This window comes from Pteropus alecto, unplaced genomic scaffold (genome assembly GCF_000325575.1).
Source record: "Pteropus alecto unplaced genomic scaffold, ASM32557v1 scaffold115, whole genome shotgun sequence".
NCBI classification, from domain to species: domain Eukaryota; kingdom Metazoa; phylum Chordata; class Mammalia; order Chiroptera; family Pteropodidae; genus Pteropus; species Pteropus alecto.
The window spans coordinates 3467299-3485329 of NW_006436814.1; the positions used below are offsets into that span (position 1 = coordinate 3467299).

Consider the following 18031-nt stretch of genomic DNA (forward strand, 5'->3'; position numbering starts at 1 on the left):
ACTGTCGTCCCTCAGTGATTAGTGGTGGTTTCATGACAGAGATGAGGCGTGGTCTTCCCCACTACCGCATTCCATGCTTCGAATTTGACACGTTCTATACAGAAAATGTAGAAAGGTACTAGAAATCATCACCAAGAAATACCTGATTTTGTAATATTTTCGTGCCTCTTTCTCAATATACATGTGGCATAGAAATTTATAGGTATGTATTTTATATATATAAACAAAAAATCATAGCATACAGACTTTAATAAAGTTCTTTTAAATAGTATGTTATGAACTTTTCTCCTATTAAATAGTATTTTCAGGAATATGAATAATTTTCTAAAATTGTGTGATACATCATATTTAGTCAGTTTCATTTTTTTCATAATATTTAAGTTATTTTCATTATTTTACTGTGGGAAACTATACTATGGTAAATATTGTGGCTTAATTTTTATTTGTATATAGTTTCAATTGAGGGTATTTCTAGGTATATTTCTATATGTATGTGTCATGAGTATAAAATTATGGCAAGTTAGAAGTTGAAAAGATTAAAGTTTCTTATTTTATAGTTAAGGAATTGAAATAATTGGGTAGTACTTGAAGTAATAGGTCTGCCATCTATTAGTGGTAGAGCGAAGGATGGAGATTGGGCTGTGATGTGCTTAGTGTTCACTGAACACTTACTAAGTGCTAGACCCTATTGTAAGAGCTTTATACTATTATTTTAATCTTTACTACAACTATATAAGGTAAGTACTGTTATTAACCCTGTTACATTGTTGAGAGAACTGGAGTTTTGAAAGTTAACTTATTTGTCCAGAGTTGTATAGCTCATGAGAGCCAGGATTCAAACCCAAGGAGTTTGGCTGCAGAGACCATGCTGTCAGCTCTACCCTGAGCAGCCACAGTAAATGCCAGCTCAGTGCAGACGTGTTCAGTAAATGTTAGTTTGTTTCTACTGCACAGCTCCATAAATCCAGAGGTGGTTTTGGTTGCAATAGTTTTTTGGATTTTCGAAAGATAATTTAGTGCCTATCCACTATTTTCTGTAACATTCCTATTGGGGTTTGGAGCAGCAGCTCATACACAAATGCATTAGTGTTTCTGCAGTGAAGCATGTTTGTCTTTACAGTAAGTGAGATTTAAAAAAAAAAAAAAACTGTCATAGCCTGATGTCAATACATGCTGCCAAATGGATTGTGAAAACCTTCTGACTTTTAGTATTGCAGGTAAGGGATTGTGGACCTGCATAAAACTCTTAGAAGCGTACCTGGCATTTAGAACACACTCCATATGTGTTGGTGGATACTAGCAGTAGTTGTCACCAGGTACTTACATATGCATACACACAGGAAATTGGTGAGCCATGTAGTGCTAAGCATACTTTTCTCACTATGTGATCTGAGGAGGGGAAATCTAAGTTTTGGAGTCTTTCTTCCCTATATCAGAGTAAGAGAGCGAGGGCTTAGGTAATAGGCTTCCACGTCTCTTCTTTGTGCTACGTGCAGGGACGTAGCTCAGTGCTCCTGTCCTTCTGCCCATTTGCACTTCCAATTGTGCAACATATAACTTGAGTCTCCAGAGTAGGTAAACTTGTATTTTCAGCCTTTCAGAGATCTTAGTGAAATAATGTTTCAGATTTTCTTTGCTTTTTATTAATAGCCCATTTTCTTTTTTTCTTTTTTTCCATCTTTATTGAGAAATTGTTGACATATACTGTTGTGTAAGTTGAAGGTGTACGGAGCGATGATTTGATACATTTATATCCTGTGAAATGGTTACCACAATGAGGCTATACATCAGATCCCAGAACTTATTCATCTTATAACTGAAAGTTTGTACCTTTGACCGACATCTCCCCGTTTCCCCCACTTCCTACCCCCTGGCAACCACTATTCTATTCTTTGTTTCTATGGTTTGACCTTTTTAGATTCCACATGTGAGATATGTAATATTTGTATTTCTGTGTCTGGCTTATTTCACATAGCATAATGGCCTTCAGGTTCATCCATGTTGTCACAAAAGCAGGATTTCCTGCTTTTTATGGCTGAATAATATTCCACTGTGTATACCCGTGCACATACATATATACATCTATTCATACACACACATTTTCTTTATCTTTTCATCCGTCGATGGACATTTAGGTTGTTTCTATGTCTTATACAGTCTCCTTTCTTTAAGCATGAGCTCACTGAGAGAACAATTTAGCCCGTCATTTCTGGAGATATGACTAACGACTAAGTGATTACATTTGAAATTGAAATATTTCCTCTTCCTTCTTATAATTTTAATTGAAAGAACAATCACAGCCATTATAACCATTTATGACAATTACCAAGGAATGTTCTAGTTATATAGTTTTACAGTATTATACATTGATTTCAGTTATGAGAACATATTACTTTTATTGCAGTTTGATCCAAATATAAATTTATTAAATGCCCCATTATGTACATTTGCTATTAAGATTTTTAAAATGTTGGCACTTGAGTTTAAACCTATTCTCTATTCTTGGAAATATCCCTTTGAACTGTTTGAGGATATGCTACATATATTTCTCTCCTCCTGCATATTAGGGTTGTGTTTATCAACCCCCTATCTCTCCCCCAGTAACTGGAAACAACTTCCGTCTCCTCTTCTGTAGTTCAGTCTTAGCCCTTTAGCATCCCCAGTGAGCTGGAGGGGAGATCATCTAATCAAACCGAAGCAGAGAAATAGAAACAGGAGGGTGAAAATGGGGGCATATTTATTTGTTTTTGATAGTTTTTTTGATCTATAACTTAAATACAAGGTATAGAAATATCTATTCCTTTTTTTGTGTGAGAAAGATTGTATAAAGTCTACAATTTATGTAGAGCTGTTAGCCTTAATTGATCTTTAAGGGTATATGTATATGTGTTGGGAGTTGTGATGTAGTGTGTAAGAATGTGTGATGTGAAAATTAATATAATTTTCCATTTATTACATATTGTTTGATCCTGCAAAACTTTTTTTTTTTTTTTTAAACATCTACAGCACGTAGGTAGTCTCCCATCCAAGTACTAACCAGGCCTAAACATCTACAGTCTCCCATCCAAGTACTAACCAGGCTCGGTTAGATTCTGAGATCAGACGAGATCAGGCACATTCAGGGTAGCATGGCCGTAGACCAAAACATTTGTTTTGACAGCAGGCATTTCCTGTAGCATTGTGTTGGAATTTGGCATGCAGTATTCAGTAAGCTCTACTTATTTCATCTTGTACATTTTGGCCAATTTCTTGGTGATAGTAGATATTTAGTTTAAATTCCAAGGCAGAAAACTTGAAAAGGAGGATACAATATATAGTCACCAACTTATACAGTATTCAAAAATAGTTATTTCTTGGGCACATGTTTACTAATGTAACTTTTTCAACTGACAATATTATTTGATTTAGGATCTTAGAATTTGAACTGCATGGAAATCATTGATAATTTTCGTATTTATTTTTTTACAGAGAGGAAAAGGAAAATGGATGACTGAAAAAAGTATTATTTGTTATATTTTAAAAATTGTATTTCCTTTTCTAGGTTGCTGTAGTGAAACTAAAAAATGCAGATAAGGTATTTGCCATGAAAATATTGAATAAATGGGAAATGCTGAAAAGAGCTGAGGTAAGATTCTAATTATTAGAATATTTAAATAATATTTTAGAAGTATTTTTAGAGAACTGTAAAATTACAGAGGTCAGTAGATATTTAAATATCATTTAGCAACATCTTATCTTATGATGACCTTAAATTTAAAGCCTAAGAGACAAATTCAACAATTCATAATTGTGATATAGTTTTGATAAAAGTTATAATGCATTATTGTCTGAAAATGAAATGGAAATCCTTGTAATGTGGGGCTTACACATTTATGTTAAAAGGATGTGTGGGAAATAGTTTCTTTTCTGGGAAAAAATTTGATAATGATTGATTTACTATTTGACATAATTTTTTTATAGCATTCTGTATTTATCTGTATTCTGCTCCAAGCAAAAGTCAGCAGATATTCTGAATATGCCCTCTAGGAATTCTGTTTACTCTGGGTAATGAAGTTATATTTGTTTTTGCTTTATATTATTAAAGAATAATGGTAAAATCTGTTCTTGAAAGAAGTGTCAGCATTTTTATGTTGGTTCTAGATTTGAGAGACCATTTACTGGAGTGATGTTAAAACTCTTCATTGGTAAGGACTGCCATTGCACATGAATTTGGAGTGGGTTCTGGAGGTCTGCGCTGCTGGGTCACAGCGAGTGGCTAGATGGGGTAGAGGACTTGGGCCCCAGGGAGCAAAGGTTACTGGTATGGAAGGGTTTCAGTACTTTAACTTGTAGGAAGGTCATGCTGCTGAGTAGGCTGAGTGTTGGCCCTGGAGGTTAGTAGATCCTTACGCAGTCAATGAGAAATTAGCCCTTAGAAAGCTTTACTTACTAGTACTTGTCCCAGCCTGAAAAAACCCAGACAGAGAGGGCAAAGCAGAAATGTTCCCATGACATGGTGGCAGTGAAAGCAAATACCTTAGTATTTCTTTCTTTTGGGAAATTTGAAAAATATGACAAAACACGAAGAAACTAATAATCACTTGTACTGTATTACCTAGAATTAATTTTTGGCAAGTTTTTACTTTCAGCTTTTTTTCTAGATATTTCCTAAAAAAAGCCCCACAAGTGAAATACAATATATTCTTTGTAAAACTAATAATAATAGCACATAACAGATAAAGCTAAAGTATTCTCTGACTACACTACACCCCACTCAAGTCCAGCCTCTCTGCCTCCCACAGGTAATCACTGTGTATAGGATCTTATTTAAAAAATATCTGGAAACTTTTATGTCACTCTTTGGCTTATGTGCCGGTGGCCAGTATATTCATTAACTTCAATCTTTCCTTTTGAATTTTCCTGAGAATTGCCTTTCTGTCAGTGCTTAGATTTTCCAGGTAGTAAGCACTGAGATGAGTGTGATGTGCAGTGTATTTATTGGGAAGTTCTTTTGAAAGTGACACCTATAGAAAGGAAAAGAGGTGAAACATGATTTGTCAGGGAGAAGTCAGCTGTCCCAAGAGTTTCTGTTGACGTGACAGGGAGCTGAGGAGCAGAAATGGTCCTTCAGAGTTGGACCAGATGGACCATTTGGTCCATTGGGCCAAATGACTGATCTTTATGCACCTGTCTCAGTCAGTCTTTGGATACAGGCTACTTCTAGAAGGAGATGGCCTTGGACTTGGAGGCTTTCTGCAGCTGAAGCAAACCCTGAGGGGGCTAATAGTCTTGCCGGCAGCTGGAGCAACCAGTCTTATTAAGAAATAATAAATAATTATGTTCTGATTATTTCACGGAAATCATAACTGTAGTCAGTTTAATGTTTCAGAGTTAGAACTTTTTAAAATTTGAGTTAAAGTTTACTTATTTTTTATGAAGTTGGATACGTTGGGGCAGAATTGTAAAAAGGAAGGATGACTGGGTTAGCTTTCATTGCTGACTGGAAGAAGTGGCAAATTGAACATAAAACAAGGGATCATTGAAAATTATTATTTTGTTGAACTAAAAAACATTAATATGTTCTGTTTCTGGGACAAGGTGAAAGAGATATTCTTTTCCCTATTCCTCCCACTAAGTACAACTGAAAACCCTGTGCATTAAATATAAAACAAACATGAGAAAACTCTGAAAGACAAGTTTTTACTTTCTAGAAAGGCAGAGAGAAGAAGGTGGACCAGCCAGGGACCTTAGGGACCTCGGGATCCCATGGAGCAGCACTTACTCTATGAAGTCAGTATTATTCAGATGGAAAAATCAGACAAGGACCATGCAAAGAAAGTTAAAGACCAGGATGCCCCTTGAACAAAGGTGCAGATAGGCTAGTTCAGTATTTGAAAGGAACTCTCCTCAGACTATCTGAAACTTTCATCTTGCAGGAAGAAATTCTACATCGAAACTTTAAAAGAGGGATTCATTTTAGTGTAGAATGGAATTGAATTTCTGTGCTTGAATTATCAATTTTTTAAAAAACATTAAAAAGAAACACATTCTGACCATGATTTATTCAACTTTGGAAACCTGGGCCTACTAACAATGCTTAAAAAATTTAAAAACTTAAAAAAATGAGCAGCAGCATTTAAAAGTGTTTAAATGTGTGTATTGCTGATGTTTTAAAACAATTTTTCAGAGATCTACCTCTAACGTATTTGCCTTATTTAAGGTATATAACAATTATATAATTAGTGGGACAGGGATTATTTGAAGGTACTAGGAGACCTTCTCTTTCCAAATCTGGGCAGCTGAATAATTACTAAATAATCTTATAGAGATTGATATCTCTACAGGTTCATCATTTACAAACTTTGCTAGTGCATCGACTCTTAGTTAACTTCACCCAGTCTGCTGTAAATTTTACCTTCTCTTCAAATTTATTCAGCTCTTACCGACTTCACTCATGTAGGAGATGCCCTATTCATTTCACTGGGAGATGCGGTATAGTTTACAGAAACAGATTTCATCTCTAGAGTTAAACCTTTCTCAGGCTCGGTTATCTCATTTATTAAATGAAGATAATGATGGTCTCTATGTTATAAGTGGAGTAATAATATTTCTTAGTTTAACTGTGATAGTCCTGGTTTGTGCCTTATCGTTTTTGTTATCTTTACCCCGTCCTACTGTTTTTATAACTGCTGGTGCCAGGGGTGGCGGTGGCGGTGGCGGTATCGTCGTCGTGTTCAGAGTAGTAGTGATGGACCGAGGTCGTTAGATTTGATCTGCCTGTTTCCTGATCTGCCACCTACATTAAAAAAATGCAAGTAGTACAGAAAATAATAGGCAAAAAAATGAAATCTCCCTTTCTTCCCCAGATATCCGATCTTTCTTTCCAAAGAAATAATTATTAAGGATTTCTTATTTATCCTTAATAGAAAATTTTACTATAGTGAAATCATATTAAAAGACTGGTTTTTTTTGCTTTGATCATTTAATAATGTTAGATTTTTTTCACTTCCATATTTATAGATTTATTCATTCCTTTAAATATACTGAATGGATTTATTATTTAGTAGGTCGAGTTTTAAAAAACCATTGACGGTCATTTAGATTGTTTTTACTTCACGTTTGTATTACTTTGAACTATGCTGTAGTGAAAATCTTTATATACGTACCTTTTGCAAGTTTACTCCAAATGTGAAATCTTAGTAAGGTGGAATCAGACTATCAGTACATTCAGTTATTTCACCAAATCTTTGTATGATTGGCAAAGAGAATTTCAAAACAAGAGAGAAAACAGTGCATCAGAACTAGTCGTGCCACCTGAGAAGTATATGCAAGGGACTGTGAAATGCTGTCAATCTGAGTCATTGCTGTCAGCGACCCTGAAGCACTCCAGTGTGTATATACTGAGGTTGAAGTGATTTTAGGGATAATTTTTACACTGAGGGATTTTCATGTTGTGCCGACATGTTATCCACTCCCCAGATTAAACTCCTCAGTAGTGAAACTCCTGGGTTTGGGGGCCGGGTATACATTAAACTTTATAGCTGTTGCCAAATTGTCTTTTAAAAACATCGGATCAGTATATCTTTGCACTCAAAGCATGTAAACATTTTTTTTCTCACTTATCAATTGTGGATGTTATCAAGTGATTTATCTTTCTTGAATTTGCAAAAAATTTTTTTGCTGACAAATAAGTTTAAAAAATGGCATCTTATGTTTGGTTCAGCCATCAAACATGTATTAAAGTGGAGGTTTAAAAGTAAATTGCCGTTTTGGTATGGAAGAGTTGATATTGGAATTCTTGTATTTTGCAATTTGAAATTCCACTTGTTTATTTATTTTTTAAAAATGAAAAAATTTGGCTTCCTCCCTCCAAATATTAGACTAGAATGATTCAGTTCCTATTTGAAAGAATTTCTTTGATAATACTTTATGGGTGAGAGAAGTCTTTATTACTAATAAATGAGAAACCAGGGTACGTATAATCATGAGTGGATTTTCTCATTTTAACACATGATTTCCAAGTATTCAGGAAATTTCGATGTGCCGTTAGGAATGTAGAAGAATGTTGATCCGTGGAATGCACCTGTGGATCTAGGGAAGAGCATCGTGTGGCAGTTTTGTAGAATTATTGCTTTTTATCTCTCGTCCATATTAACTTCTGTTTCAGCATAGGTGTAGTCCTGTTGCTCTTTCTCTTTAACCAATAGCTCATAAAAGATAAAATTTAAACAATATAACCGAATATTAAAAAATATAAAGCAGCAAAATGGTCAAAACCATCACTGTGGCAAGCAGGATATTTGGTTGAATAGAAACTGAGTGACAGAATCTGAAGTCGTGTAGTCTCCAGTAACCCCTCTGTTTTTAAAGGGGGATATTGTTTTTACAGGAAGATATTTTTAAAAAATTTTTAAGTTTTTTAAAAAAGGTAACTGAAATAGATGTTTTACCATGTTAAATTCTGAGCTCAACTTTTTGAGCTCCATGGTATCCATGCAGCATGGTTTGCTTAATATTGATCTAGAACAGCGTTTCTCAGCAGTGGCACTTGTGATATTTGGGGCCAAATAATTCCTTGTGGGGCTGCCCTGTGCATTGTAGGATATGCAGCAGCATCCCTGGCCTCTTCCCACTAGATGCCAGTAACATTACCTCTCACCTCCCCTCATTGTGACAGCCAGCTGAGGATGATGTGACACACTCAAGCAAAAACGAGAACTGCACTCACATCTAAACTTAGTATCTGAGACGTTAATAGGAATAGTTTAACCTAAATATTTATGGATAAAGTCATATGGTGTCTGGGACTTACTTTAAAAAAATTTCCTGTGTGAGTGTACACATGCGTGCACACGTATGTGCGTGAAGGGAGGGTGGTAGGGCTATAGATGAAACAAGATTGAACAATAAAATAATTGTTGAAGTTGGTTAATGGGTACATTGGGGGAAGGAGCTTTTTTTACTGTTCTCTTTTGTATGTTTGAAGTTTTGTATCATAAACAGTTTATTTTATATATTTAAAAAAAATAATTTATTTTTTCACTGAACATTTTAGAAGAGATTAGAATCTACCGAAGTTTAATCTGTTCTGGTGACAAAAAGTCTTTGTAGCTTTATTTAATTTGAGATCATCAATCAGGTGTTTATTAGATTCTAGCCGGAATGTCTCTAAAATTCCAGATAGCTGGGATAATAAGATGAAGCCAGGAGAAAGGGGTCTCATAGGCTCTGACAGCCTTTACCACTTCTCTAAAATGTTAGCAGCAAACCACAACCCCAGGTCACTTAAATTCTAAAAGAGAACTTAATGGTGCGTATGTCAAGTGATTCTATTTTTACCTTAAAATGAGCCCAAAGCATAATGTTGTAGACTTAAATAATCTTATTGAAGGATAAAGCTGCCCATTCATTTGGTTTATGCTTTAATTGTTTTTAATATTTCCTCTGGTGATGCTATTTAATGCATGGCTTTGGAAATTCTATTTGATCAAATAGAATTAATGGAAAATACATGGAAAAAATTAGGGTACCTAATTAGGGTAAATCAGATCATGTTCATTGTTTTGTGTATCATAGCTATTAAATTTACCTTGTGGGAAATAGATTTTTAAACATCTGCTATATAGAGAGTACTGTATAATGATTTTTTGGTGTGTATAGAATATGGTGTAGCCATTAGAAAAATTAGGTAGGTCTCTTATGTACTAGTATGGAAAGCTGTTCAGATATGTTATTACTTGAAAAAACAACTTACATAGCGCTGCAATCTCATTTGTGTAAAGAAAAAGATAAGGGGGTATGTGATACCATATGAATAGTGAGTGTGCGTACGTACGTGCTTACGTATACACAGGTGTTTTCTGAGAAGATATTTGACAGAGTTTATATAGGACCTCTGGACACAGCAAGTGGACAACGAAAGCATTAGAGCATGAATGGCTCAGGGAGACTTTTAGTTTCTACTTTACCTTTCAGTTTTTTTTTTGAACTTTCTGGCATAGTGGTTCTTTTAATTCAGAATTTAAAGATGACATATTACAGAATAATGTGTATTATTTTTTATTTTTAGCTACACGTTTCTGATTTTCTCCAAGATATACCTTTATAATATGGAAATATTCTCAGAATAAATCAAAACTTACAAATTGATAAGAAAAAGTTCATTAGAGAAAATGGGCAAAGGGAGTGAATAATTTAAAAAGCTCAGATGTCTGATATGCATATCTAAAGTTATTTATCTGCACCTGTAATTAGGAATACATTAATTAAAATAACAATGAGATATTATTTCATACCCATCCTATTGACAAACACAGAAAAGTCTAATAATGCCAAGTGCAGTTTAGGATGTGGGAACAGGGGAGATTTCAGATACTGGGGTGAGGTTAGTAATTAGTACAACACTTAGGAAAGAAAATTGGCTGTATCTGGGTAAGTTGAAAATGCTTCTGTCTAGCATTCCTACTTCTACGTATATACCCTAGAGGAACTCTTGTACATTTGCACAAACATATTTATTGCAACGTTGTAATAACACAAAAATGGAAATAACCTGTTTTCGTGATCAGGAGGGTTGCATAAATAAATTTTGGTGTATTCAAACAATGGAATACCATAGCAATTACAAAGAAAAACAAGTCACAATTGAGTAAAAAGTAATCATGTTGCAAAAGGATAGATAAAATTATACCATTCATGGAAATTTTCAAAACACAAAACGATTCTATTATTTTTGAACACATACATGTGTGATTAAAGCGTGTGATGGGAAGAACATATACTAACCAGATTATTTATTATATTAGGGGAGGAAGGGGGGAGGAGAAGGCAATAGGAATAGGAAGGCTACAACTTGTCTTATTTTCTTAAAAACATCAGAAGTTGGCAAAAATGATGACATTATCTGGGTGGTAGGTTGAAGTATGGTTATTAAACGATTCTGTGTATTTTCCTGATTTTTTTGACCTATAATAGTATTTTTTTAATATAAAATATTTTAAATGTACTCTAGTTGTCCAATTTCTGAGGGTTTTAAAACTTGACTTGTTGAAACACATAATATTGGATGTATTCCTTTTTCAGAACAGAAAGTATAATAAACATATTAAGCAATTGTTTGCATAATATATTTCCTAGTTTTACATAAAATATACACTGTCTAAAAAAATTCCTTTTTTCTTTTCAGACAGCGTGTTTTCGTGAAGAAAGGGACGTGTTAGTGAATGGAGACAATAAATGGATTACAACTTTGCATTATGCTTTTCAGGATGACAATAACTTAGTAAGAATCTTTTTTTCTCCAGTTTTATTAAGAAATAATTGACATATATCACTGAATACATTTCAGGCCTATAGCATGATGGTTTGATTTACACATATTGTGAAATGATTACCACAATAAGTTCAGTTAACACCTGTCTTCTCATAGACACAATAAAAAGAAAAGAAAAAAAAGAAGAAAGGGAAAAAATTTATTGTTGCGATGGGAACTCTTAGGATTTACTCTCTAATCAACTGTTCTGTATATCATACGGCTGTGCTAACTTCAGTTCTCATGTCCCTAGTACTTATTTATTTTAAAACTGGAAGTTTGTACCTTTTGACCACCTTCCTCCAATTCCTCCCCTCTAATCCTCCACCTCTGATAACCACAAGTTGTCTGATCTCAATCTTTCTGTGTTTTTTTATTTTTTTAAGATTCCACATATAAATGAAATCATACAGTACTTATCTTTCTCTGCCTAAGTTAGTTCACTCCGCATGATGCCTTCACAGTCCATCCATGTTGTTACAAATGGTAGGATTTCCTTTTTCTTTTTAATGGCTGAATAATATTCCATTGTGTGTATGTGTGTGTGTGTATGTATACCACAACTTCTTTATCCATTTATCCATTGCTGGACACTTAGGTTGCTTCCAGGTTTTGGCTATTGTAAATAATGCTGCTGTGAACATGTGGGTTCAGATATTTTTTTGGGTTAGAGTTTTCATTTCGTTTGGATATATTCCCAGAAGTGGAATTGCTGGATCATATGCCAGCTCTACTTTTAATTTTTTACAGATCCTCCATACTGTTTTTCATAGTGGCTGCACCAATTTACATTCCCACCTTTTGTCCACATCCATGCCAGCATTTGTTATCTCTTGTCTTTTGATAATGGCCAAGAATCATTTTTGTATGTGTCAAATTCTTATTAATTTTTTTTGCTGACAAAATTTAGCATTATTTTTTAAGCATTATTTAAATACAAGTGTCACTTAGAAAACCACTGAATTTTACAGAGTATAAGTTGTTTATTTGATATGTAATTTTTTTTACCTAGGTAATTCGAAATGTTTCTAATGAATTTTTTTTTCCTTTTTAAATAAGTCAAAACTAAATCTAAACACTTAAATTCTATAAAAGGTGCTCAGGGTTTTTTCTTTGCATGATTTTCCCAGTGTATTTTATTCGTAGTAGTCTATTCTTATTTAAAATTTTACATATTTTTTTGAAGTGGTCGTGTTCTACTCTAGAGCCACATTTAAAATCTGGGCTATATCTAATTTTATATCGCCATAATGGACCAGTTGACAAAAGAAGTTGGGAAAGAGCTGGAGGAAAATAAAAATAATAGGAGCACTGAAAATTGAAGATTGAAGAGATAAACAAGTGATAAGAGGAAAGTAAGACGAAATATGCCACAGTTGAGGTTGCAGCTCCTTGCCTGCTGTTCAAGTCTTTTCATTTTCTGACCCCAGTTTTTATTTCAAGGTTTACTTTTTAGCAGACATGTGTTGAGTTCCTGTTGTGTGCGAGACACTACACTGTGTGCTGAGATAGAAAAATTAGTAAGACATTTTTCGTTCATTTGATATTTATCGGACATGCGCTATGTGCTACGCACTGGTCTTTAGATTCCGTATTCAGTAGTGAATAAGACAGATAGGCGCTCTTTTCTTATGGTTCTTATTCTCCTGAGGGAAGCCAGGCAATAAATACTATTTTCAGATTATTTCGGGTGAAGAAAATATTTATTCAAAGGTATGAAGTCAATGAGGACTCATCTCAGACAAATGTAAATTAACTAAACCAAGAAGGGAGAGAGACTGAGAGGGCTTGGGGAACAAAAGCATAGAAATTTGGAGCAGTTTGTCATAGTCAGATTGATGGAGGGTAGAATGAGAGGCTTGGGGATGAGGGTGGAGAGGTGAGAGTCACATCATATAACATCTTGGATTTTATGATAAGAAAGTTAGACCTTCACAACCATGTTTTTCAAAAACAGGTTTTAATTTCTTTTGGTTGTGGAACTCATACGTGTGTTTTTTTAAAAAAATGACATTATACCCAAAAGCCTAGACTTAAAGCCTGCAGACGTAGAACTGCCCTGATTGATCTCTTAGCTTCCTCTTTCCACCTCCCCTCACAGAAGGGTCTCTCACGGAGAGGAGTTTGAGCACTGCTCTTGAGGGCTGTAGAAGTGCTTGCGGCTGGAAGGACGAGGGTGTTTGAAAGTTGAGAGGAAAGCTAGCCGCGAAGGGGAAAGAGGTGTAAAATCAGGCTTCCAGAGTGTGGATCATGCTCAGGAATTCAGATTTTATTCTGATTTCAAAGTGAGTTTTCAGGAGCGTGTGATGAAGTCCTCTGTTTTGCACGGAACATCCTGGCAGCAGTGTGGAGGACGGATTTCATGGGCAGAGCTAGAGGAAGGAACCGGTTAGGTGTTCTGGGGACATCATGAGGGCTTGAATGGAGGTGATAATGGACTAGTAGGGATGAATGAAGAGGGAAGGGATGGTTTCAGGTACTGTTGAGGAAATAAAATTAGAACTTTGTATGTTTATATGGCTGTCATTGGAAGATGAGAGGAGTCAGAACGGTTCCCAGTTTTCCAGTGTCTGACTTGTGGGACTCAGTGGTTAGTACTTGATGAGTTGGGGAATATAGGAGGAAGACAAATTTGAGCATGAGGGGAAGATGGTTAGTTTAATTTGGTATGTGTTGGGTTTGAACTGTCACGTGATCCGTTTAATGGGTTAGATATGTCACTCTGGTGCTTCTGAGGGTGACTAGCACTACAGATCTGGGAGTTCTTCGAGATCAGATTTCAGCAGCCCAGACCCGGCCCACCACCCATTGTTGTACAGCCTGCAAGCTAAGAATTGTTTTTATATTTTTAAATAGTTGAAAAAAATAAAAAATACTATTTTATGACATGTGAATGTTATATAAAATTCACATTTCAGTGGCCCTGAAGTTTACGGGAACACAGCCATGCCCACTGACTTACGTATTGTCTGTGGCTGCTTTCGCGCTACGGTGGCAGCGGTGACTGGTTGTGACAGTGGCGCCCTAATAGGGAACCACACTGGATGTGCTGCTGTCAGTGCTTCGCGCTGCAGCCCAGCAGCTTACAAATTGCAGCGACAGTTACAGCTTGATAACACTTAAAGTGCTGTACATACTGCTATTCCATGACATTTTTACAATTATTTGTGTTAATAGTGCATATGCATCATTTCAAAATGAGGAAAGGAGAAAAGGGAACTTTATATATGCGTTTAAGGCGCAGCAGAGTGTGGATTATTATTTTTTTTTAACAAATTAAACGACAGCGTGGTGTTTATTATGCAGCCAACTACAGCTATACTAATAGAATACGATAAACGTCTGCATCGCCCAATGAGCGCTCATCACTGCATTCCTAGCTCACAGGAAAGCAGCAGTCAGAAAACTTAGGAAATTTAAAACAATCTTATCACAGCAGAATTCCTGCATAAAAATAGAAAATGAAAATGAGCCTGCAACTGTGGCAACTTCCGGAGTGCTCATTTGTTAGCCAGGCGAAGAAAGCCGTGTACCAGTGTTGAGTTGTAGCCACAGAAAAGTAACTTGTCTGAGACTATTATTATTAGCATCTAAGAGAGAACAGTTGCTCAGAGAATGGAGGATGTTGGGAACAATGTCAGTGGTCGGTTATAAAACTAGGGAAATGATTTTCGAGTGGTTTTCTGTGGCTCTTGAGTTGAAAGATATTACTGATGCTGCTCAGTTACTGTTATTAGAGAAGTCAGTGCTGAGTTTGAAGTAACCGAGGAATTAACTTCTGTGAATAGTTTGCGTGGAATAATTGTCATTCGTATTTTCAAAGAAGCTGGGAAAACACAAACTGAATTGGAATCCGCTAAGATGTATTACACTTGAGAGTGATGAAAATATGTGTGAAGCAGAAAGGGGCTTATTTGGACATATTACAAATCATGTGAAAATATTAGGTGCTTAAAGCCTGTACCTATTTGTTGTCTTATTAGTCAGCAGTTAATTTGCTGCAAACATTTGAACCTATCATGTGTTTTCTTTATTAAATTTGTTGGGGTGACATTGGTTAATAAAATTGTATAGGTTTCAAGTATACAATTCGATAAATAAGTTATATGTACTTTGCACTGTGTGTTCACCACCAAAAGTTAAATTTCCTTCCGTTACCATATATTTGACCCCCTTTTACCCTTATTTACCTCCCACCTCCCCTCTGGTAACCACTAAACTGCCGTCCGTGTCCATGAGTCTCTGTTTGTCTTGTTTGTTTGTTGCTTTCAGTTTTATATCCCACATACAAGTGAAATCATATGGTTCTCAACTTTTCCTATCCGACTTATTTCTCTTAGCATGATAATCTCAAGATTCATCCATGTTGTCGCAAATGGCAGTATTTCATCTTTTCTTGTGGCTCAGTAATATTCTATTGTATGCATGTACCACTTCTTCTGTTATTGAACCAGTAGTATCAACATTGAACTTCATTCAGTCTCATGGAACAAGTATTATCATTTCTATGAATTTTTGTCAGAAATGAAACTGAATATCCTGACTTGCTGTACAATAGAGCCGTTCAGTGGTTTTTCAGTGGTAACATTTTTCTGGTATATTTTGAACAAAGGCCAAGATTGAAATATTTCTGAATAAAAAACCCACCCTCTGTCATTATTATGAAATGCTGAATAGTTTTGGAAACTAGCTTTTCCCATAGGCTTGGTATGTTTTTAAAACAAAGGTAATATACTTTGTGATATCCCTGAAATAATATCTCCATTCTGTGATAAAATCACCTCATTTTTAAGGAGCTAAAACTGACATTTAAATATCCTCTGTTTACTCGCCTAAATGCTAAGTGATACACCACAAAGGAAGGTATCGCTATTATAGCTATATACATGAAAAAATAAAGTATCATAAAGATTAAATAATTTTCAAAAGCCACTTAGAACCCAGAGTCAAAATTTGAATACAGGTCTCTCTGACTACAAAGCTCGTCTTTCTACTATGTCTAGTTTTCGCTCACCTTAAAAAAAATAAAAGAATATGTTTATAAAACAATCTAGAAGATCACAGAAAGCTATGACATCGTCTGTAATCTGACAACCCAGAGATGATCTCTGTGAACATTTTGGTGTATATTCCCGTCTCCCTTTTTGGCATACACACACCATAAAGCAAAACTCTATTAAATAGTTGTGGTTTTTTTTTGTTTGTTTTTGTTTTTTTACACATTACACATAGTACTCTCTGAATATTACTTTACTACTGACCTTAAATTGTGGGTTTTCCACACATCAAGCAATTCTGTAACATCTACAGAGTGTCTTACAGTTTCACTGAGTTCTGGCACTGCCTGGGGATAGGCTCGGACCCCACAGGTTAAGGGTTCAGTCCTGTAAGCCCCCTCCCCTCACTGCCCGGTCACGAGTCCAGGTTGTTACTTGTGCTTCTGACGCATAGGCTGTAGACTGAAGATTCCCTCCTCAGGTTCACTTAGAGCAGCTCACGTAACTCAGGAACAGCTTGAAGGAGAGTTGCATAGGGCAAGGTATGAGGAAAGGGGCCCGGCACTTCCATGCGCTCTCTGAGGGTGTATCACAGTGTTTTCCCAATGCTGGTCCAAGTGCTGGTCACCGGTCCGAGGCGAAGTAAGGAAAATGTAATGATGATGAACATGAATTTGTTCAACATAAAGGACTGTCTTATATTCTGAGTTTTTAAAATCCTTTTTGAAGAATTAAAGTAGTCATCTATGAAATGTTGGTAAAACTGTGGTCTACTGTTGTAGGTGGAGATGATGTTTCTTTTCCTTATTGTTACCTTGCAAAATAATGGTCATCCTATGTCATCCCCTTCTCTGATTTTTAAAAACTTTATTTTACCGCTTTTTGAAATTTTCAAGTTTTGTAATAACTGCTGAGGATAATTTTACACAGCTTCTTGTTAATTAACAACAAAAGTATTTGACCTAGTGCTGTTTGACCTTGGGTTGCTTTATATTATTTTTCATTCTTATTATTTATTGGGTACACTTTATTTTTCATTCCCAGTACCTGGTTATGGATTATTATGTTGGTGGGGATTTGCTTACTCTGCTCAGCAAATTTGAAGATAGATTGCCTGAAGATATGGCTCGATTCTACTTGGCCGAGATGGTGATAGCAATTGATTCAGTTCATCAACTGCATTATGTACACAGGTGAGTAGGAGGCTCCTTCATCGTCTCTGGCTGGAAGCCATCATGTGGTATCTAGAAGCAGAGGCCTGTTTGTATCAGATTTATTAATTATGGTCTTAGACAATTTCTTATCAACCAAAAAATTTATTCTGAGATGCTTTTAGTTGTTTTCCTTTGTTGTTGGTATCGTCATTTTATTTGTCAGCATTAAAGAATTGAAGTGACGATTATACACATATGTACTTGTGTAATACCTGTTTTGATTTCCAGTCAGCATGCCTATAGGATACTTCAAAGAAAACACTCTTATTTAAGTGTACATATAATTTTCTCCCCCTCAAAAGTATGCACAGGCCGTTTTCTTACATTGAGTCTTATGTATTGCAATTAGCCAGAATTCTAGGCCAGAACTAATAAGTTCATTTACTAAATAAGACCTATATTATATACTTTATGTTTCTCAAGAAAATACTTCTGAGGATTGTAAAAATGTTGAAACAGTTGTTTTTGTAGTAAAGTGATAATTTTGATGACTCTGCAAAAAATTCTTTCTTCGTAAACTGTTTGACAAG

The 18031-nt window shown here is 35.4% G+C and overlaps 1 protein-coding gene across 1 annotated transcript in view; it reads left to right on the forward strand.

Annotated features, from left to right (window-relative positions):
• CDC42BPA (CDC42 binding protein kinase alpha) overlaps positions 1–18031 on the forward strand; it is a 217974-nt gene that overhangs the window by 58977 nt on the left and 140966 nt on the right. Inside the window, 3 exon segments of the mRNA XM_015591278.2 lie at positions 3542–3625; positions 11165–11260; positions 17332–17480. Coding sequence (XP_015446764.1) covers positions 3542–3625; positions 11165–11260; positions 17332–17480 — 329 coding nt within the window.